The sequence below is a fragment of the Rhinatrema bivittatum genome, chromosome 15 (assembly GCF_901001135.1).
Source record: "Rhinatrema bivittatum chromosome 15, aRhiBiv1.1, whole genome shotgun sequence".
NCBI lineage: Eukaryota > Metazoa > Chordata > Amphibia > Gymnophiona > Rhinatrematidae > Rhinatrema > Rhinatrema bivittatum.
The window spans coordinates 48353311-48376061 of record NC_042629.1 but is presented as its reverse complement, the minus strand read 5'-3'; the positions used below and the strand labels follow the sequence as shown (position 1 = coordinate 48376061).

The 22751-nt window shown below is 44.0% G+C and overlaps 1 protein-coding gene across 2 annotated transcripts in view; it reads right to left on the bottom strand.

Moving 5' to 3' along the window:
* The window catches only part of SPAG17 (sperm associated antigen 17), a 289254-nt gene that overhangs the window by 44787 nt on the left and 221716 nt on the right, over window positions 1-22751 (bottom strand). For both annotated transcript variants that reach the window (XM_029577979.1, XM_029577980.1), the window contains 6 exons: window positions 20652-20782; window positions 20354-20481; window positions 17936-18118; window positions 17288-17401; window positions 16008-16062; window positions 5196-5298 (listed from right to left, as the gene is read on the bottom strand). In XM_029577979.1, coding sequence (XP_029433839.1) covers window positions 5196-5298; window positions 16008-16062; window positions 17288-17401; window positions 17936-18118; window positions 20354-20481; window positions 20652-20782 — 714 coding nt within the window. The remainder of the gene's footprint in view (window positions 1-5195; window positions 5299-16007; window positions 16063-17287; window positions 17402-17935; window positions 18119-20353; window positions 20482-20651; window positions 20783-22751) is intronic.

The window sequence follows — 22751 nt, the reverse complement described above, 5'->3', positions numbered from 1 at the left end:
TATAACTTTCCAGGTGAGGAACTTCATGTTGCAGGAAAGCAGCAGCTCAAAGGGAGGACGCATGAGCCATGCCAGGACAATGTTGAGGCCTCAGGACACAACAGGAAGCCGAACAGGAGGCCCCTCATGAAACAACCTACTAAAGGCTGCACCGATATGAGTGTGCCAGCGACGCCTCGATGGTACGCACTCACAGCACTGAGTTGGACACGGACTGAGCTGGTTTGAAGCCCAGACTCGGAAAGGTGCCACAAGTCTGTCCAACAGCTGGGGAAGGAGGCATGAGAATGGATCAAGCCCTGCCCCGCACATGAGATGGAGAATCTGCTCATGCAGAATCGGGTGCCTCGATTCTGCGTGAGCAGATCAGGTGCAGTCCTCAGTCGGATGGGGGGCCTGACTGATAAGTCCCGCAGTAGAGGGAACCAGGTCTGTCGGAGCCAAAAAGGTGCCACGAGGTCCTGTTGAAGCTTCAGCAGGGTCTTCAGGAGGAGGGAGAGAGGAGGGTACACATACAGCAGACCTCTCGCCAGTGGAGGGAGAAGGCATCGCAGGTGAAATGCCCCCCCCCCCCCCACGACAGGAAGCAGAACCTGCTTACCTTGTGATTATGTGGGGAGGTGAAGAAGTCCACATCTGGAGTCCCCCACTGACAAAACAGTTTGGTCGCTACCTCCAGGTTGAAAAACCATTCGTGTGGCTGGAAGGAACAACTCAGTCGGTCCGCCATCACATTCAGAGTCCCAGGCAGGTACATCACGCGCAACGACATTCCCTGCGACAGGGCCCAGGTCCATACCTGCACCGCCTCGTGACAGAGGAGGAAAGAGCCCGTGCCTCCCTGTTTGTTGATATACCACATTGCCTGGATGGTCAACCAGGTTGTCCATCCAGGATCTGGATGATCAGGACTGCTTTGTGAGACAACCAGTCTCTGAACGCCCATAGGGTGTAACGGATCACCCAAAGCTCTAGAAAGTTTATTTACAGCGGTCCAGAGACCCTGTGTGTGGAGGCCATCTAAATGGACTCCCCAGCTCTGAGGACAGGCATCGGTAGTGAGGATCACTTGAGGAGCAGCAGATTGGAAGGGAATCCCCCGCTCCAAATTGGGGAGGTGTTCCCACCAGGACAGAGACACCCACAGAGGGTCTGTGACTGCAACGCAAGTCTTGAGGACCTGAGATGCCTGTCGCCACTGTGACTGCAAGGTCCATTGAGCCCTCCGCATGCACAAATGGCCCAGCAGACAGAGCAGAAGGCAGGCAGTCACCTGCCAGCTACTGTGGATGGCGGTTGCCAGCAAGGCAAGGGCAAGAGCCTGGTCGAGCAGCAAAAATGCCTTTGCCTGCACTGTGTCCAGTCTGGCGCCTATGAAGTCCAGCTGGGTAGAAAGGCAGAGGTGTGACTTTGGGTAGTTGATCATGAATCCCAAGACATGCAGAACCCGCACTGTCAGGGCTAGAGCACTCAGTGCCCATGCGCGTGTATCGATCTTGATTAACTAGTTGTCTAGGTACGGGAAGACATGCACCGCACAACGCCTGAGATACGCAGTCACCACCACCATGCATTTGGTGAAGACATGAGGGGCTGAGGCCAACCCAAAAGGCAGCATTGTTGTACTGATAGTGAGCCTTCCCCACCACGAAGCGGAGGTATTTCCTATGGCCAGGGAAAATGACTATGCAAGAGAAAAGTGGAGCTCCACCATCCGTGAGGCAACTGCACTGCGGAAAAGAAGAGACTGAAGGGGAGCCTTGCGTGGATGCGCAGATAATAGCATGCTGGGCATGCTCAGTGTGCTGGTCAAAGCTTCTAGAAACTTTGACAAGTTTTCTGTGCCGGGCTCCAATCGGATGATGTCACCACAAGTGAGGACTACCATCCTGTTTGTCCTAGGAGAAAGAAAATTTCCACAAGATAGTTTGTCAAAAGTGATGGAGGGATGTCTGTGATGGGAAAAGCTCATGTATAGTGGCATCTGTGAATAATTTTGAGGGTCTTTTTTTTTCTTCCCTTTTTTTCTGGGGAACAAAGTTACTAATCTGTAACAGGTGTTCTCTGTAGATAGTAAGACAAATCAGTCACACAAGTGAATGACATCAATTGATGGTGGACTAGATCAGTGGTTCTCAACAGGTGTGTTGGGACACCCTTGTGTGTTGCAAAGTCCCAGGAGGTGTGTCGCAGAGCCAGCAGAAGACTAATCTTTCCTCATCAGTCTGAGCAGGAGTTGGCTGACTTCTCTTTTATTGGGTATGACAAGAAGCTGCTCTTGCTTCCTTCTTCTCTTCCTAGCCAGTAGGAGGTTGTTCCCTCTTCCTTCACCCAGATCAGAGCATGATATCAACAACTCCTGTTCAAATGGGCCCGGCAGGACACCTGCTTTATCTTCCTCTGTCTGGCCTGGCAGTGAGGCTGCTGATGCTCTCTTCACCCCATGGAGCCTGGATGTGAAAGCAGGAGCATGAGGGGGAGAAAGGTGCATGCTCTATAGATCTGCTACTGCTTCCTCTCCTCAGCACTTCTTGCCCTCATCTGCTGCTGATAAAGAGGGAGGGAGACTCTAGAATGGAATGAAGTCTTTTCTGCTGGCTGGGAGCTAGGAGGAGGGGGAAATGTACTGGGTAGGAAGGCATGGGGAGATACAGAATCAGGAGTCTGCTAGATAGGAAAGGGTGGGGGAAAGAAGGTTGGGGTTTCTGGGTAGGGAGAGGTGGAGGGAGGGAGGGTTGGGGGCTGCTGGCCAGGGAAGAGAGATGGAAGTGGAGAAAGATGGAGGTGTGGGGCTGCTGGGTTGGGGGAGAGGTGAGAGGGAAGCAGGGAGTGGGGGATGATGAGCAGGAAGGGGTAGGAAAGAGGTGGTCAGAGGTATTCTGTGTAGGGAAGGGGAGAGGGAAGGGCAGAAAGAATTGATCAGGGATCACGGGGAAGAGGATGTGGGGTGGGGATATCGAGAATGTTGGACAGGGATATGAGCATGTGAAGGGATGATTGAGCAGTTGGGAGAAGTGAGGGGTGATGGGGGCATGGAGGGGAGTGACTGGGTACAAGGACCATACTATATCAGTTTTGAGAATATGCATTTCTTCTCTCTTTGAACTTTGCTTAGTGTAGGAGGAAATATATTTGTTTATAGTCTCCAGTTTTGCACTGTATGCAGAAGGTGGTCTTAGGTGGAAATAAAACCTGGAATGGAAACCCTATGTTATTTGTGATCTTTTATTCTATATTTGGTGAAGGCAGGTCTGTGTTCTGTGTGTATGTGACTGAAATGAGGTACTTTACTAGAGGTTTGTATCAGCCTTATTTGTTGTATTTTCTCAATATTATATTGCACGGTGGTGAACTGCTGCCTTTTCATGGGTAGGGCTATTGCTGTTTCATTTCTTGGAGTTAGTGCTGCTGAGGGTAAGGCAGGGTTGATAGATGTATACAGAGTGGGATTTGTTTGATTTATTTTACAATGCACTTGGCAACAGAGGGAGTTTGTGATGCTGTTATTGACACCAGAATGAGAATATTTTTTGTATGGTGAGTTGTACAGGGAAATATTCCCATTGTTCGGAAGCGGGGGGACTCCTGTGGATGCAGAGCATATGCTTATATTTAGAACCCATGATGGTCATATGTTCAGTGTGTCATGCATGGAGCATCATCTCTCAGGTGTGTCCTGATAGAAAAAAGGTTGAGAACCACTGGTCTAGATGGATAGCTCTCTCAGAGCTCAGAAAGACTGAGAAGATCTGAGCATGCATGGACCTTTCTACACAGCAAGTCTCCTCAGACGTTTTAGCAAGCTGACCTTCAACTCTGGGGGGGGGGAGGGGGGGAGAGGGGATGTGGAAGATTGTGATTGTATGGCTATTTCCTGCTGTCTAGAGTAAATTCCTGTCACAGGTAAGCAACTTTGCTTTCTCCATGGACAAGCAGGATAAGGATCAGCCACACAATTGGGAATTCCCATGCTGAGGGATGAATGAAATTAATGATTATCCTTTTATTTAAGAGAGGAACACATAATCCACATTAAGCCAAAAGCTGGAGGGAACAATCAAAGAAATCAATTACATAAGCTCTTTAATACCTGCCTGTCCAAAACAGCTGTGACGCATTTTCTAGGTCAGAGTTTCCCAATCCTCCCCTGGAGGCACACCTAATCAGTTGGGTTTTCAGGATATCCATAATGCATATGCGTGAGAGAGATTTGCATACATTGGAGACCCAGGATATGCAAATTTCTCTCATTCATATTCTTTGTGGAAATCTTGAAAACCCAACTGGATAGATGTGTCTCCAAGAGAGGGTTGAATGAGTTCTCTGAAGAACCCTGTTTGATTGAGTTGAAAGCAACAAGTAGCTGAGAAGATTTTCTGTTGGAGTTTGTTCTTTCTACATAAAATAAAGTTCTTCTGCAATCCAATGTATGAAGAGCCTACTCGCCCTTACTGGCATATGGACTGGGAAAAATGTTGACAAGACAATGGACTGATTTGAATGAAACAGAGTCAACAGGTGGTAGAAATTCAGAACTAATGTAACACCAGGGTACAACAATGAAAGGAAACTTAGAGAAACGACTGAAAACCTACTTAAGGACACTAGAAATGGAGAAAAAAAAAAGAATGTGAGGCTCTGCAACAAACAAATCCTGCTCAGTTCTGGATTGGAAAAAAACCTAACACAGCAGAAGAGTGAAACACTGCGACTGGGGAGCGCCTTGGTGAGCCCCTTGCATTTGCCCAACAGGACACAGTCAAAGTTCAAGAAACTTTGACATAAAAGTTCTGGGCTGGGCTCCATATCACCCTCTTGTGAAGACTGCCATTCTGTTTGTCCTTGGAGGAAAAAAAAACCAAACATGTCCTCTCACGCTAGTGGAAGAAAACAGACCGGAGGAACGCACGTGGCAGGAGCTGCACGTGATGGTCCTCGCATACTCAGAAAGTCCTTCTCAGTCAGAGAGCTTTTGCTGATGTCACCCGTCTGTGTGGCTGATCTTTGTCCTGCTTGTTTACAGAGAACAGACTTGTTTTTTCTTGTGTTACGATAGTAGGTGTCACAGCTTGCAAGAAAATCCTTTTTTTTTTCCTTTCAGGACCAATAAAGATAATTGAACTCTGCATTTATTTCAATCAAGTTTTTAAATAACGGTTACTATTCAGAACTAAAGACTGGCAGCACCATCGCACCTGTACCGCTCTAAGTCTTCAGCACTTCTCTCTGCTTTAGCCATCAAAGGCAGTGTTCGAGGCTGTGAAGCCACTGCATGTTCATACATCTCAGCAACATTCACTGTAACTCCAAAAAAAGGTATTTCAACCTCAGGCAAAAGCACAAATCAAGTCAGATCCCAACAATACTTAGGCCAGCATACTCATTATATATGATATATTTAAAAAATATGTTTGTATTCTGACTGATTTGAAATAATTAAACACACTTGAAGGACCCTTTATAATGTTCAGTCATTCAAACTATAATCAAGGGTCCACATAGCCAAAGGTTTGCCTGGAAAAAACGAAAGCAAAAAAAAAAAGTTCTGGGAGTAAAAGGGGGATGGCAAAACCTGAAATAGTATAACAAAGAATCAGACAATACAACAATGAAATACATCCCATCCCTCCTAGGCTATTCCCATATGGCCATGTTTACACTGCTAGGATGAACCAAAGGAGTGAGGTGGTTCTTCAGATGCTTTAGGTCAAAGAGTCCTGCAGTCCAAAAGTAATCAATCTTCTATTAACCTAAAGCTCTCCATAAATTCACTCAAACAGTGAACAAAAGGCCATTGTAAAAAGTAAAAAATATTTTCCCATACAATCTACCACCACTCTATGCAATTAACAAGGATGAGTTTGGGAGGACAGTTGTAATCATAATGCACCCAAAAACACTTGTGGAAAACAATCAGAAGCACAAATATCACAATATTAATCTCAGTGGAAGGCACATAAGTTGACAGCAAGCATTATAGGTGAGCCAAAGGTGAAACAATGTCTTATAAAAATATTATCACAAAAAACATGTTCCCTTCCAATAAGTAATTAGATGTACTTACATATCCACTGGTCTTCAGTCCTTCAACATGGACCACATTTCACCTGCTGTATTTTTCAAGGGGGTTCAATAAAACCTTGGAGTACATGGAAGACTGTCATTCACATGACTCACAATACAAACCAAATGCCTGTAAAACAATCATCATGAACGGTGTCATGAATGGAGTGGGGTAGCAGCCTCGTGGTCAGAGCAGTGGACTGTGAACCAGGGAAGCTAGGGTTTAAATCCCACCTATGCACCTGGTAACCTTGGGCAAATTACTTCACCCTCTATTGCCTCAGGTACTAACCAGGCCTTAGTTACTAAACATTTTTTCCATAGATACAAAGTGGGAGAAAACCTTTAGTAAATGACCTCCTTAGATTGTGAGCCCTCTGGGGATAGGGAAATACCTGCAGTACCTGCATGTAATCTGCTTTTGAAGTGCCTGAAAGTGGAATTAAAAAAATATCTTAGTAGAAAAATGTATAGTGAAACAGAATTTGTATTAGTAAAAATGTTGCCCAAAATAATATGGTTATATGGAAAATGTGTCTCTCAGACTTTATATCTCACAGCAACAAGCAGGCATTTTACCCATATAGACAAAAAAGGTGCTTACTAAACCATACATATAGAGGTAACCAAACTGTTTGGTAACCAATAAAAACTCCACATTCATTTGTCACATGATTCCTGATAAGCCAAATGCATTACAGAATCATACTAGCTAATAAGAACAAAAGGAGGGAAATTTTGAACTTGCTCAAACAGGCCGATGCAATATCAATGTGCACTCATGATTGAGCGCCCACTCTCCTAATGTGTGCCGATGCATCTTTTCGGGGTGCCCGAGGTAATATTTAAATGGGCTGCTGTGGTAAAAAGGAGGCGCTAGGGGAAATTGTGCACCCCTAGCGCCTCCTTGGCAGCAGGAGCCCAGGAGAGGCTGCTGAAGCGGGTTAGGAAAGGGGACGCTCAGTTTTATGAGCGTCTGTTTTCCTAACCTGTGCACAGCCACAGGTTAGGAAAATGGACGCTGGTTATTTGAGTGTCCCTTTTCCTAGCCTGACTGCCGGCACACTTTTCTTATTTTTACTTTTTTTTTTTTTTTTTTTAGGTTATCCTTTTTTGGTTCCTCCGACTTAATACCACCACAATATTTTCTGCTTTTCTGTAAACGTTTTGGGCTCCTTAAGAATTAATGCCTGCTCCGGGGCAGGTGTTAATTTTTTAGGGTAATAGCCTCTTCAACGTGAATTTCCATGTGACGAGTACTATTAGTTTAGTTTAGTTTATTGTCATTTATGTACCGTTACATCAGACGTACCTTCACAACGGTTTACAAAGTTAAAAACATATATAGAAATACAATATTTTATAATGTGGTAACAGCTAAAACTACAGATGAGAATACGAAATAATTTAGCTGTTAAAGAAAAGGTAAAATCAAATAAATCACATAAAATTAATTCTAAGCAAAAACTTGTACAGTAAATATGAATAGGACTAAAAGAGAGAGGACGCAACATACTAAAACAAGCTATGTGCTTGGTTGGATGTGCATCTTGGATGCACTAACCCCCGTTTTGCACCGGGGGTTATGGATGCGCATCCAAAATGCGTGACCATTCACATGTATTGCATCGGCCTGAAAATGTTTGGCGTCATTAGAGGTTATAAAAATGTTTGCCATGCTATTTCACAATTTAAACCATAGGGGGATACAGTATGCCATTCAAAAATTCACTATTGCTCCCAGTGAAATTAGGGCATAAGAAACAACACCTCCCCGATGAAACAATCATTTCAAGGATCACAAAATGCAATTCATTCAAATGATGATGCATCTGTAGTCAATGACTTTTCCAAAGGAGCCTCAAAGTGGGAGTTCCAAATTCTGAATTAGATTTTTTGTTGAGTACTTCCAATATATAGAAGACTGCACAGTTCTAAAAGAAATCACATATATATTGCTTAAGTGCTATTACAAACCATGAAAGTTTTCAGTGTATAAGATACAGCCAGACAGGGATGCTGTAAATTCTGAACCTTCAACGCATATCGAACAACTGCCACATCTGAAGTGACCCTGAATCAGGAGCCATTTGCAAAAGTGAGCATACAAGACAAACCCTTAGATTTCTACCTCAGAGAAATGCAAACTGAGGAGGGGTATAAAAAAACAGATATTAGAACAACATGTGCTGATGTTTTTAAATAGTTTGACGAATACCATTAGATCCAGAGGTGGTTTCATTCTGCATTTGTGGTGTTAATAACAGTTCCCAATGTGTATAGAGAGCTCTCTTAAATGCCCTCTTAACAGGTAGCCATCTCATTAGCCCACTTCTTATATTGTAAGATAGAAGAACATAACTGTTCTTAGGTGAAAAAAATTGCCCTATAGGTATATTATCTACACTGAACCTATAGTATGGGTAAATTGGCTGCGTGTTGCTAGAAGGGACACATTTTCCAGTTAACCCTCTTACTTTGTGCAACATTTTTACAAATATAAATTCTGTTTCACTATACATTTTCCACTAAGATGTCATTCATGATAATTATGTTCTACAGGCAAACAGTTTTAATTCAGACTTCTTAAAACAGCAGGCAAACTGTGGTGTGTGAGAAAGGACTGAAGACCAGGGTATATATAAGTACATATAATTACTTATTTGAAGGAAAAAGGTTTTGCAATAATATTTTTATAAGACACTGTTTCACCTTTAAACGTTTGCTGTCAACTTATGTGCCTTCCACTGTGATTAATATTGTGACATATGTGGTTTACATTAAAGAGGTTCAGATTTTTTTTTCACAAGTGTTTTTTGGTGTGTTATTATTATAACCGTTCTCACAAACACACCCTTGTTAATTGCATATGGTGAGAGAGCTTGTATAAATACACCTTTTTCACTTTTTAAAATATTCTTTTGATCATTGTTTCAGTGGAGTTACAAAGAGATAACAAGCACTCTTCCGCCCCTCTCCTACTTCTCAGCTTTCCATAGGGAAAACAGCTACTAATAAATTCAGAAAGAGCTATAATTGTCCCCCATTCTGCAGTGTGAGCTTATGAAGTAAAGCACATTGCACTTTCCAGGATGATGGATATCTGAATACCACAGAATGAACGATCTGTCTCTTATGCTAAGACTGTTTTGTGATAACAAATCTGTACAAAGCCTTGCTGAGATCCATATATTGTATCTCACATATAGTACCAGAGCTGATCTTAGGAGGACAAAATTTCCTGTCTGACAAACTTGGCTAGGGATGTATTCAGAAGCTAGGCCTTTAGTAGACTCCAGGTTCTAACACTGACACACATCACATGACTATAGCAAGTGTGAGAACAGAAGGAATAAACAACAGATGTGCGGGCTCCGTGGAGAGTGAGTTCTCACTCTGGACCGTGTTTTGGGAAAATACGTATGTTTCTCAAAACACAGTTTCAGATGCAAAGACTAAAAGGGTATAACTTACAGAAGCAGGGGAGGGAGATAGAAGAAAAGACAGTGACAGAGAATCCTCACTGACAGAAGCAATTCAATTACCCTAATCAGAAGAAGGATTTATTTTACATCATTATCATTGCAACTATTGCCTTTGTATATCTGTGTCTTCTGCCTTGCGTTTTGGAACATAATTTAACATCAGTACTAAACACGGCTTATCCCAGTATCCATTGTGTGCTGACTCAGATTGTGAGGGAGTATGGCTTTGTGTTGTCTTAAGTAGCAGATTCTATCAGGAAGGGAGACTCAGATACTGCTTTGTGACTTGAAGTGGCAGATCTCTCTAGGGTGTTGCCCAGGGGATTACCGGCCCTTTGTGTCTTTATGTTTTACCACACCCACACAGTGAACCTGCAACAGGCCCAGGGCAAACCAAGTGCAGTGTGGCCCTGGAATACTTGCTGACAGAAATTATAGTGTTGGGGACGGGGCGGCCACTTCTGTTCAACACCCTCACCATCCCCCCTACCCCTACCAATTTTATTACTACTATTCCTTCTCTGGCCACTTCACAGATGCTTAATAATTTGGTATCCAAGAACAAAGACATTACAAGTTCCAAAAAGCAAGTTATTCATTACTAAACAAACATGCATATAATCGAATGAATAATGGTTAATACTTAGCTGCAATTAGAAAGCATGCCAATAGAGTCACATTAATAGATCATATGACCTGTCTTTATGCAGAATTGGAAATAGTCCCAATCTCTGGAACTGTCTGTTAAGTTTACATGTCATAGTGGCATTACAGCATTGGAATAACTACCTCAGATCACAAGCTAAACAATGTGACTCAAACTAGACATGCTTACATTTTGTAAATCCAAGTATTTGTACATCTATATGTAGTTTTGCATATAAGCAAGTTTGATTACCATAAACAGTGTTTTTCGTAGATAGCAGGACGAATTAGCTATGTTGTCCTGGGACGTCAAAGATTACAGAGCTTTGGCTCTGTGCGACTGCACGCGTCTTCCCTTGCAATTGCCATCTCTTCTCAGTCTATTACATAGCTTGTCCAGCATAGCGAAGGATGGAGAGGCTGTCCAGGGAGGGTTAGCAGGGCTAATTCATCCTGCTATCTACGGAAAACACCATTTATGGTCAGCAAACTTGTCTTTTTTCAGGTCAATAAGCCCTGCTGTCAGGGTGTACCCAGCTTGGGGATGTGCTTTGCACACCTCTTTGGTGGGGCAAGCAATCCCTTGAAGCCGTAGGTGATGTTTGTATATACAACCTGCCTCTGAAATGGATAGCCCCCTTATTTTGTTGAATAGGACAATACTGCTGTACCCAGCACTGCGTCTGAAGATGCTTGCTGGTCAAGACAGTAGTGTGACGTGAATATATGTAGAGAAGACCAGGTACCTGCTTTGCAAATGTCCAGCATCAGTACCATGTGGAAAAGTGCAACTGAAGCAACCACTGCTCGCACTTGATGCGCCTTGACTGTGTTTGGAAGGTCTGCCAATCGCTTTGAATAGCAAAAGTGAATGCACTGGGATATTCAGTTTGACAAGGTCCTCTTTGTCACCGGCAGACCAGTTGCAGATGTGTTGAAAGACACGAATAGTTGAGAAGTTCTATTGTCTGCATGTATCCTCTGCTTGTAGTAAGCTAGAGCTCTTTAACAGTCTAAAGTGTGAAGGAGTCTTTCCTTCTCATTACTATGTGGTCTGGGAAAGAGCATAGGTAACATGATGGTTTGGTTCATGTGGAAAGGTGAGACTACTTTAGGCAAGAAAGAGGGATAAGTCCATAAAATTACCTTATCGTGGTGAAACTGTAGATATGTGAGATAGTGCATCAGGGCTTGTAGCTCACTGACTCTTCTTGCTGAAGTGACTGCAACCAGGAACACTACTTTCCAGATCAGATATTTCATGTGGAAGTTATCCATGGGTTCAAAATTCCTTTCATGAAGTATGATACCAGAGGATATTGCGACACTGGACAGCCATTGTATGGGTGATGATATGTTGCAATAGCACTGATATGATCCCTGACTGACGCCGTTTCCAACCCTGATCGATAGACTGTATGCAGGTACTCTAGTAAGGCTTTGTGTGAGCAGGAGAATAGTTCTACTCCCTTGTCCTGGCAACATTTTGTGTAGCACTCCCCCTTGCCTTGATAGTTTTCCTTGTGGATAATTTCCTGGATGATATTAAAATGTCCTGGACTTCTGTCGATAAATGCAGGCAGTCTAATACTCTCCTTTCAAACTCCAAGCAGTGAGATGAAGCGAGGAGTGCATGGGGTGCAGTAGCATATCACCTTCCTGAGTCAGAAGATCCACACTGTCTCCTAACAGGATGGGAGGGACGATTGATAGTCAAACTAGATAGGCGTACCAAGGTTACCTTGGCCAAGCTGGGGCGATGAGGAGGTCTCCGATGTCCGCAAATCATTTCTGGAGTGTCTGGGAAATCAGCAGTATTGGCGGGAAAGCATAGTAGAGTTCTTCTGACCACGGTATGAGGAACACATCCTGTGCAAATCGTTGTGGACAGGGTAGATGGAACAGAAGGCTTGAACTTTTCTGGTGCATATTGTTGCAAAGAGGTCCATGCATGGAAGACCTCGCATTTGGAAGAGGTCATCTGCTACATTCTGGTTAAGAACCCATTCGTGTGGATGAAATATCCTGCTGAGTCTGCTGCTTCAATGTTTACAATCCCTGAGAGATAGGTCGCCTGTAGGGAAATGGATCGTGCCTTTGCCCATTCCATGATCCAAATCACTTCTCTGCACAGAATCCAGGAACCTGACCCTCCTTCCTTGTTTATGTACAACATGACCACCTGATTGTCTGTGTGGACCATGATGCTTTTTCCACGAAGGTGGTCGCAGAATGTGTGGAGGGCATACCTTATCGCCCTGAACTCCAAGAAGTTTATTTGCTGGTTCCTTTCTGCTGCATTTTTAAATCCATTAAATGAGCTCCCCAACCCCTGGTTGAAGCATCTGTGGTAAGAATTAGTTGATATGCCAGGTTGTGGAATGGGGCTCCTATTGTAAGGACAGACGGGTGCAACTACCAAGCAATGTCCCATTTCATGGCCTGTGTGAGATTCACAGTCTTGGATAAGGGCTGCGCAAATTGTTTCCATGAGCCTTCAGCCCCCATTGCAGGCGGCACATATGCAGCCGAATGTGAGGGATTATATATATTGCTGCCACCACATGTCCGAGAAGGGTTAAGATTTGAAGTGCAGAGGGGAGCACACAGCTCTTCAAATGCAAAGCTAAAGCGCGGATGGTCCAGGCTCTTTCTCCCAGAAGATATGCCCTCCCCACTATTGTGTTGATGCTGGCTCCTATGAACTGAAGTATTTGAGTTGGTTGAAGGCTGGAATTTTCATAGTTTATTATAAATCCCAGTCCTTCTAAGCAATTTAAAGTATCTATTAGATGTGTGCGAATAGTGATTGGGTGTGCCACCACCAGGAGCTAATAGTCTAGGTAAGGGAATAGTTGAATCCCCTTCTCTCTCAGGTGGGCCACCGCTAAGCACTTAGTGAAAATCCTCAGGATGGACAATAGCCAAAAGGAAGCACCTTGTAATGGTAATGACGTGCATTGATCTGGAAACATAGGTAGCGCCAGGAAGAACAGTGCATTGGCATGTGTGAGTAAGCATCCTTGAGATCCAGTAAACACATTTAATCGTTGGGTTGTAAGAAAGGTAGGATGGATTTGAGGGATGTCATCTTGAACTTTGTTGACACTGGCCCCTTGGTCTGTTCCTGGGCTGCGATTGTTGCAATTGTTGCTTTTGCAGCTGGAAGGCTGGTTGGCAGTAAGGTGCATATGTCCTGAAGGAATGCCTCTGATAATATGATTTTTTTGTAGGTGAGGTAGTACCCTCCTAGCCGAGGGCTACTGTTCAGCTGGTGAGGCAGGGACAGGACTGCCATGTTCTTTTCTTTAAGCTGGGAGACCATCTCCCGCAGCTTGTTCCTGAACAGTTGTCCCCTTGCACAGGAGATCCACTAACTTCTTGTGCACATCCTCTCATATGGCATTCGCCCTTAGCTAGGCTATTCTTTGGGCCGATGTGTCGAATGCCTCATACACTGTACGTAGGAGGTGACACAATCCTTCTTCTAAATCAGCGAAGGGCTGGGGGGGGGCGCAACGTTGGGCATATTAGCCAAGAGGTGTGGCTTGAGGGACTGTAGGCATTCATACAAGTACTGTATTATGTAAAATTGATGTTGTTGTATTTTGGTATTTAGCATGGCTACCTGGAAGTCCTTTTCCCCAAAGTCATCCAAGTACTGGTTGTCCCTACCCGGTGGAGCGTTGGAATGCAGTCTAGATTTTTTAGATTTTTTCATGGCCAACTCCACAAACATAGAAGCATGTGGTAATTGCACAGTGCCATAGTGAGGGGATTTTCTCATTTGGAATTTAAAGTTGGTCTTTCTGGACATTGGTGCATCCGAGAAAGGCGACTCCCAGGTCTTGTCCATTACAGTGTCCAGGACAGCGTGGGAAGGCAAGGCCATAGGCTCAGCTGGAACCTCAAACATTTTTAGAATTCCCAAAACCTCAGCTCTTGGGTCTGGCACCTTTTTTGTTTCAATATTGAGGAGTGTTCCTTCCTTCTTAATAAATTTAGAATATGAGAGGTCTTCAGGCAGCAAGGATGGCTCCTCCGCCAGATCCGAAGGGATTCCAGTGGAAGACCCCAATGAACCTGGAGGGGAGTCCTTGGTTTCGAGTCAGGTTGGTAAGAGAAACGCACATGGGGGCTCACTGCCACATCTGGTGGTCCAGAGACTTCATGAGGTGGAAATAGAGACTCCCCCAAAGGGGATAGTTCCTTTACTGAGAGGCTTGATGGATGCCTCTGCTGGTTACTTTTTAGGGAAGTGAAGAAATTATCTAGGATGTCAGATATCTGGGACATCATTTGGGAAGCTAATCCCCCTTCGCTAGGGGTCTGATGTTTCTTTTTCTGGTCGTTTGGGGCCATCTTGTCTTGCCCCCTGTTCCTCTTGGTTGGAGGAAGGACTGCAGCTAGCAGGATGGTAGAATCCTAATTCTGGGAAGGGGAATTTCATATAGGCAAGATAGCTTATGCCTCTTCACCAAAGGCTCCTGTAGCTGAGGCAAGAGCCTTCTGCTTCTCGAAACTGAAGACATGTCCAAGAATACTCTTGGGGAGAGTCCAAGGAGCCCATGGAAAGATTATCCTCAGATAAGGGTTCCACATTGGAGAATCCCATCTTCCAGAGCTCTTGAGGATCTTTCTCTGCCTTTCTGTCATGGGAGACCCCTTCCAGGGGGACTTGTGCTTTGCTAATGCTCCTTCATGAGTTGGGATCCACACATGTCCAAGTTGCGACGTATGCTTTGTAGATAGGCACTCCATGGTTGGTTTCTGCGTTGTCGCAACCGTGGGTGGCACCTGTGTCAATAGGAGTGACGCTTGAAAGCATTGTGACGCATCCCTGCGTTGTGGTCCTTCGCCTTTGACACGAGTTGGATTGGTCTTGCTTCGAGCATCATGGCTTTGTTTCGATACCTTCAGTGGTCTGTGGGCCTCACCAATGCTGAGGACTGATTGTGCTGCGGCCCGAGGCATATGTAGCAGTAATTATTTCCATCAGTGATGGACATAATTTTTCCACATTGGCAATATTTGAAGCCCAGTGGCTTCAGCACCATGATAGCACTGAAAAGTGCTTTTTGTTCCACTCAGAGAGGAGAAAAAGAGATAACTGAGGAGAGAGAAAGTTTGCCATGTGCAGCCAGCAGTGCAGAAAAAATAAGACTGAGGAGAGTTGGCGATTCCGCGGGAAGACACACGCAGTTGCACAGAGCCAAAGCTCTTTAATCTTTGAGAGAAACGCTGCCCTCGGGCCTCCAGAGGACATCCCAGACAGCAGGGCTAATTCAGCCTGCTTATTGACAGGAAAAAAAAAAATAAACATAGGGAAAGAAGTAAGAGCGCATAACATGGGGCTGGCCTGATAGCTCAGTGGCAGTGCTGTATACTGCCATATGGGAGATGTGGATTCGATTTCTGAGCCTGGCTTCTTCACCTTATGCCAAGGGATGCAGCTGAGATAATATTTATAGTCCCTGAAAGGGGAGGGTAGAACTCTCAGTCATTGCAGAATAGCAACAGTTCTGGAGGCTCCTGGCCAAAGATTATCACTGCATGAAGGGGGAGAGGGTCAACGATGGGGAAAATCATTGGGTAGCTGCAAATGAAAGCATATGATGCCATAGCCCCAGTACAGGCCAGCTCCAATTGAGCTAAAGACCCAAGGAAGCAGGAGAAATCTTATAAGCCAAAAGAGAGGATGCATGACATTACAGCATTACTTTCCAGATTCCCCAGCATCTGGAAAGATCATAAAGAAAAGCATACCACTGTTTTATCTAATAATCAATATCAATCTGAATGCTTTTACAGTACCTTGGCTGTCCTTGCTGCTCAGGCTTTCTGGTATTTCACTGGAATCGGTCAGTGACTGCAGTGAGGACAGAAGGCATCCTGGTCAGCAAAAGCCTGCAAGGTTTTCTGAACTTTGGTTTATCACCACTAACATTTTTCCAGTATTCCTTCCCTCAGGCTGCATATGCATGTCCCTTAAAAACACAGGGGCCTAAGTTTTGGACCCCTGGCAGCCAAATTGCAGTCTGTCTGAATCCACACAAAAGAGGTTTAAGAAACACATTCTTGTCTGTAAACTAGCCTATACTGTACCGATGACATCTACAGTTGACCCCCCCCCCCCCACCCCCAACTGTACTGATGTTCAGATGTAGGTCATGCACTGAAATAGTTTAATTTATGTTTATGAGTCTGAATTGTATATTTGTTGAAATGCTGGATTTCAAATTTGTGTCTTTGAAATCAGCCATCAACTGACTGGACAATGTGCACAAGAACCACAATGAATATTGAGGGGGAGTTTGTGTGTCACAAATCTGAAACCCCCTCAGATTTAAAACCTATTCCATTGTTGCAGTGAAAACGAATGATCACACCCCACAATGGCGAAGCCAGAGTCTCCAGCGCCCAGGGGTCAGTGCATTTGTATTACCTCTCCTGTGCCTCTACCCTCCATTGCTTAAGGTCACAGAAACAGCAGACATTTCAAATGACCCCCTCAACTTCTACTTGCGTGCAGCCGAAAAAAAAATACAAAAAGAGGCCCCCCCCCAAGGTGCCCCCTGGGGGCTTTGACTGCTGCTACGCCACTGTCACTGCATACAGTTTGTTTTAAAGTTCATTACAATTCAGTGGGCAATTTTCAATGCCATTTATGCCTGCATTAAGTCTTTTGGCTTCCTCAACCAAGCGCCTTAAAACTTCCCTCTCTCCATGAAACTGCAAGTTTTAGTGCTTTGCCCACAACATGTGTGCTTTTAACCCTATGAACGAGATGCATGACTGGGAGCATGATTAGGTGGGGGGGGAGGAAGGAAAAGTACATGTGTAGGTTGCATTTTCAACTCTACGCATGTGCTTTTCCACTAAAATTCTACCTGCAGAAAAAAAAACAGGTGCAAATGTATACAGGTACTTTGTCCTTGTAGCAAGTTTCAAAGTCTTTGGCCCCAGTGCAGACAATTTGCAAATTGCCCCCAAATTCACCAGGATAAAATCGAACCACAGGTGAAAAATCTTTTGTTAGTAAATGTCCCATTAAAACCGTCTTGGGTACATATTTTTGTAAGTGGTTTTCTCACCAGCACCAGTTTCAGGAGGTCCGCTGCACGGACCTTTTCCTCCTCACTCCTTGGCTCTTTCACACTCCTCTCTTTTTGCTCCTGCTCCATTTGTAAAATGAAGTTTACGTATTTCTTGAACGAGAGAGCAGGACAAATGATAAAAAAAAACAAAACGCCACGAGGTTCTCATTGCATCATACAATTAATAATTCCATCAACACGGCTCTCCCAGGTGCTGTGCAGCTCACAGATGCCCTGTGCACAAAGACTCCCAGCCTTTGACAAGCGTGGGTTTCATTTCCCAACCTCTCTCCTCATTTGAACTCTTGCACCGGAGGCAGCAGTAGAGCTGAAGAGGGGGGATAAATGCATGAAGGTGACTAAACCAAGACGCAGTAAGGAATTCCTCCACCCACTTGTCTCGGAGGAGTTCCATTCCGGAGCCATCAACATCGATGACAAAAAAAAAACCCTAAGACGACTGAAGTTCTAGTGCTTGCAACTTTCAAACTTGCGCTGAATCAATCGTTTTTCTGTGTTTAATTATTGCAAGAATTAGAAATACAGCGTCACACATATTTAATGCTTTAGTAAGAATAAACTGAGACACCCACCCCCTTGCATCAATGGACTTCATGTTTTGCATTTTCCGTATAGTTTACTTACCAGGAGAGAAAGCTGAAGCTGTCTTCTGAGCTCCTGGCTTATTGGCTCATACTGGATCAGCTGTCGGACCTGAAGCACATTGGGACACTTCAACAAAGGGACTGGATTGGCAGGCATGAACTCAGATCTGATGTACAGGCCCTTTCCAACTTTAGTCCCAAATGGTGGGCCCAAGGTCTTTCTCTAATAGAATTTCAAAGTGATAATTAACAAGGTTAGATTAAGCTTCAAAGAAAACACAGCTTCTATTTCACCAGGCAGCATTTTATATGGTTACAGGAAAGCAATAGCATCTTGGTTAAAACATTACTTTTCAGTTACATAAGTAATCATCACACAACAGGTAAAGATGCGCTTTCGTCTGAAAGCAGTACAGAAACAAGGACATTTGTTGCTTTGTTTTGTGTCATTTTCAAAACCAAAGAAAAACAAATGGCATTTTCTCTTGTATTTTCATTTTAGCTTGTGTTAAATGGAGGGCAATTTTCAGAGGGGCCTCCTGAGGTTAAAATAGAAATGGCCTTTGCAAAACTGCCCCCTCAATAGGCAGGTAAACTTACGTGTGCAAGGTTACCAGCACTGAACGGAGGGGTTCCTGAGGGCAGAGCTGGGGAGGGGTTTATAGTTCTGTGCATACGTTTGGGTTTTTTGTGCACAATTTAACAGGTGTGGGCAATTTCAGGGAGATAATTTTCAAAACGCATGAAGGAAAGCAATGTAACTAGTGCAAACATTTGCTATCTAATTTATACAAAGCTGTTTCAAAATCACCCTCTTAGTGTGCACTAAAGGGTTGTAGTGTGCATTAAAACTATTTAATGCAGGGTTTGCCAACCCTCTGCTGGATGCACTTAACCAGTCTCGTTTTCAAGATATCTGTAATGAATATGCATGAGAGAAATCTGCATATACTAGAGACCCAGTGTATTGCAGGAGATGGTTGGGAAACACAGATTTAACACACACTAAAAACAAAAATCAAAGTGAGAAAAAAACAAAAATGATACAAAATACCCCATCAACAAACTGAAAACAAATCAATAAATCTCTGCACATCCCTAATAGCAGGCTGTGGGCTGTAGTTTTAAAATGGTAGTCACTCTTGTCACATAACTGATCACATCATATGAGTATGTGTTCTTGCATAGCACAAACATTGACAACTAAAACTGAAAAAGAAAAAAAAAAGGTTTACTTGGGGGCAATAATCTAACTGCCCGCAAAGGTGCAAATACCACTTGTTACCCATAGGGTGAGCACCAATAATCAAAGCAAAATTACGTGTGCAGTTTTGCTTTATTGTTACGTGTGCAGAATAGTTGCGGTATTTGTACCTGTTTTTTGTGAGAGAAAAAATAACCCAATTAGATTTGAAAATGCAATCTACACATTGTTTTCCTCCCTGACCTACACAAGCCCTCAACAACACCCTCCCGATAACATACGGGCCGATTCAGTATGGTGCGCTCGGCTGAGCGCACCTTTAGCCCCGGTTTGGCCGCGCGTTTTTGATGTGCTATTTTTACCCCTTATTCAGTAAAGGGTAATAGCCGCACATTTTACTTTCAGAAATTAACGCCTGCCCAAAGGCAGAAATTAATTTCGGCCAGCACAGGGAAAATGTACAAAAAAGCAGAAAAAAACTGCTTTTCTGTAAACCCTCCGACTTAATATCATAGCGATATTAAGTCGGAGGCCCCAAAATTTAAAAAAAATTTAAAATCTGCCCGCGGGTTGGAAGATGGACGCTCAATTTAGCCGGCGTCCGTTTTCCGAACCCGTGGCTGTCAGCAGGTTTGAGAACCGACGCCGGTAAAATTAAGCGTCGGCTGTCAAACCCGCTGACAGCCGCCGCTTCTGTCAAAAAGGAGGTGCTAGGGACGCGCTAGTGTCCCTAGCGCCTCCTTTTTCCACAGGCCCTCATTTAAATACTCGATCGCGTGCCAGGAGAGTGGCCTGGGCGTGCATTGGGAGAGCGGGTACTCGCCTCAGAGTGCCGGCTCTCCCGCGGTTTTTACTGTATCGGCATGAAAGGTAGAACTATGCATGCATTTTTAGCTGCACTGAGAGAAGGAAATTTTCAAGAAGACAATTTACATGCACTGAGTGGCGGTGTTCCTGCAGGGTGGAGTGTGTAACAATGTGCATAGATTTTCAGTTCCAAAACTATGCGCTTTATTGCGAAGGGAGAAAATACTCCCAGAAGAAGCAGCTGCCAACATCTGCAGTTACTTTTTTCTTAGGAAATTTTCAAAGGCAAAGTACACACTTACTATCAATTTGAGAACTGGTAGAAAGTCCTTGGGGTTAATGTACCTGTAGACTTTGCAGGTACCTGCATAGTTTTGAAAATTGCTCCCTAAATCTACAGCAAACAGCAAGACAAGCAATTGTGCAAAGCTGAAATGCTATTTCTACCTCAATAGGGGGGAAATCCTCCCAGGTTCTGGAAATGAGATTTGGGGGAATAATATCTTCTGGTTCCTTCCTCATGCACCACTGAGAAGCTTCAGTAAAGGGCCGGAGGACAGTAATACCAAGAACACCTGATTCAAAGGAAAAAATTACACTAGGTTAAATTTACAAAACATTCTCCCATTTGGATTCTTGTTAAGCCATTTTGTTCCTGATTGGTCTTAAATCAGAATGTTAATAATCTAGCTTGCTCCATTCATGCAAGAAGCTGTAATGAAAAAAATCCCCAAGTTCTCTCTACCTGGATAGTCTGGGATGGGTTCTTTTATAATGGCGGTGGCAGGATCACTGTAACATGCAGTAAGGTATTCCTCCACCTCCCTGTCTCGGAGGAGTTCCATTCCTGAGCCATCAGCATTGATGACAAAAAACCTAAGGAATATATTCAACAGAATACAGAAATCAAACAGCAACACTAGAAAATTCGGTGCACGCGTGCAAGGGGGTGCACATTTGTGCAACTTGCGCGCACTGCCCGTTCCTTCCACCCCCCCCCCTACACCTTCCACTCCCTTCTCCTACCTAACCCACCCCCCGGCCCTATCTAGACCCCCCCCTACCTTTATTCGAAAAGTTACTACTGCTTCTGGGCAGTAGTAACTTACGCGGCTGGCGCGGCAGGCCCCGACACAGGCCGCTGTGTCGGGGCACTCAGCCACGCCCCCGAGCCGACGCCACACCCACTGACCACGCCCCCAGCCACCCCTTTTTGCAAGCCCCGGTATTTGCACGCACCACCGAGCCCATGCAAAATAGGCTCGGTGCGCGCAGGGCCGTTTTAGAAGGGTTATGCGCATAAGGTACGCGCGTAACCCTTTTAAAATACGGCCCATACTGTTTTTGTCTCAACCACCTCTACTGGGAGGTTGTTCCATGCATCCACCACCCTGGTTCCAGGGGGTTCCAAAAGATTTTCTCGGCTCACTCTTAGTCCAGGGTGGTTTAGTCTAAATATCTTGGCTTGAGTACAGGTCAATACTTAGGGACTGCAGGTGGCACTCTCGGTTAAGTAGCAGTTCCTCAAAGTTTTGTTCTCTGCCTCCATCTGCTGGTAGGGATGCATAAACCCACTAGTCTGGACTGATCTGTGGTACTACAGGAACGAAAATTATGAAGTAAGAACAAATTTTCCTATATTGTATTAAGGGATTGCTACTTAAGGGTTTCATTACTAACATATATAAGAAATTGAGTCACCCGCCAGAAGGATTGCTTAAACATGAAAAGGACTGGGCGAGAGTTCTGGGCATTATAGTTGAAGAAGAGGATTGGGAAGATATTAGGTGGCAAACTAGGAAAATTTCTATTGCAGTTTCCTTAGCTGAAAACTCCTATAAAATATATTTACACTGGTATTATACCCCGGTTAAGTTAAAAGCTATGATTCCTAATGTAACAGATCTGTGTTGGAGGGAATGCGGGATCTGAGGATCTATGAGTCACATTTGGTGGTCTTGTCCAGGAACTGTACCTTTTTGGGATAGGTTTTGGACATTAGTCAAGGATGTTACGCAGTTTAGACAGCGGTCCTGTCAGATGAAGAACTTAACAGCACTTAAATGAAGTTCTACTGGAAAATTTGAAAAAATTTGGAATACTTTACAAGTACATCCTTCTTGGAATATTGAGGATTTGCTGGGAGGGGGGGTGAGGTGGGGGGTTAGGGGAGGAGAGTTGCTTTATTATTGTACAATGTTTAATAGTATTTGCTATTTGTGTTTGTGATAAATAAGAAAAATTTATTTCAATAAAAATTGAAATTATAAAAAAGTTCCAGCATAAGACAGGCTAAAAGACAGGAAACAGAGTAGGATTAAATGGACAATTTTCTCAGTGGAAGGGAGTGGGCAGTGGAGTGCCTCAGGAATCTGTATTGGGACCCTTACTTTTCAATATATTTATAAATGATCTGGAAAGAAATACGACAAGTGAGGTAATCAAATTTGCAGATGATACAAAATTGTTCAGAGTAGTTAAATCACAAGCAGATTGTGATAAATTGCAGGAAGACCTTGTGAGACTGGAAAATTGGGCATCAAAATGGCAGATGAAATTTAATGTGGACAAGTGCAAGGTGATGCTTATAGGGAAAAATAACCCATGCTATAGTTACACAATGTTAGGTTCCATATTAGGTGCTACCACCCAAGAAAGAGATCTAGGCGTCATAGTGGATAACACATTGAAATCGTCGGTTCAGTGTGCTGCAGCAGTCAAAAAAGCAAACAGAATGTTGGGAATTATTAGGAAGGGAATGGTGAATAAAACGGAAAATGTCATAATGCCTCTGTATCACTCCATGGTGAGACTGCACCTTGAATACTGTGTACAATTCTGGTCG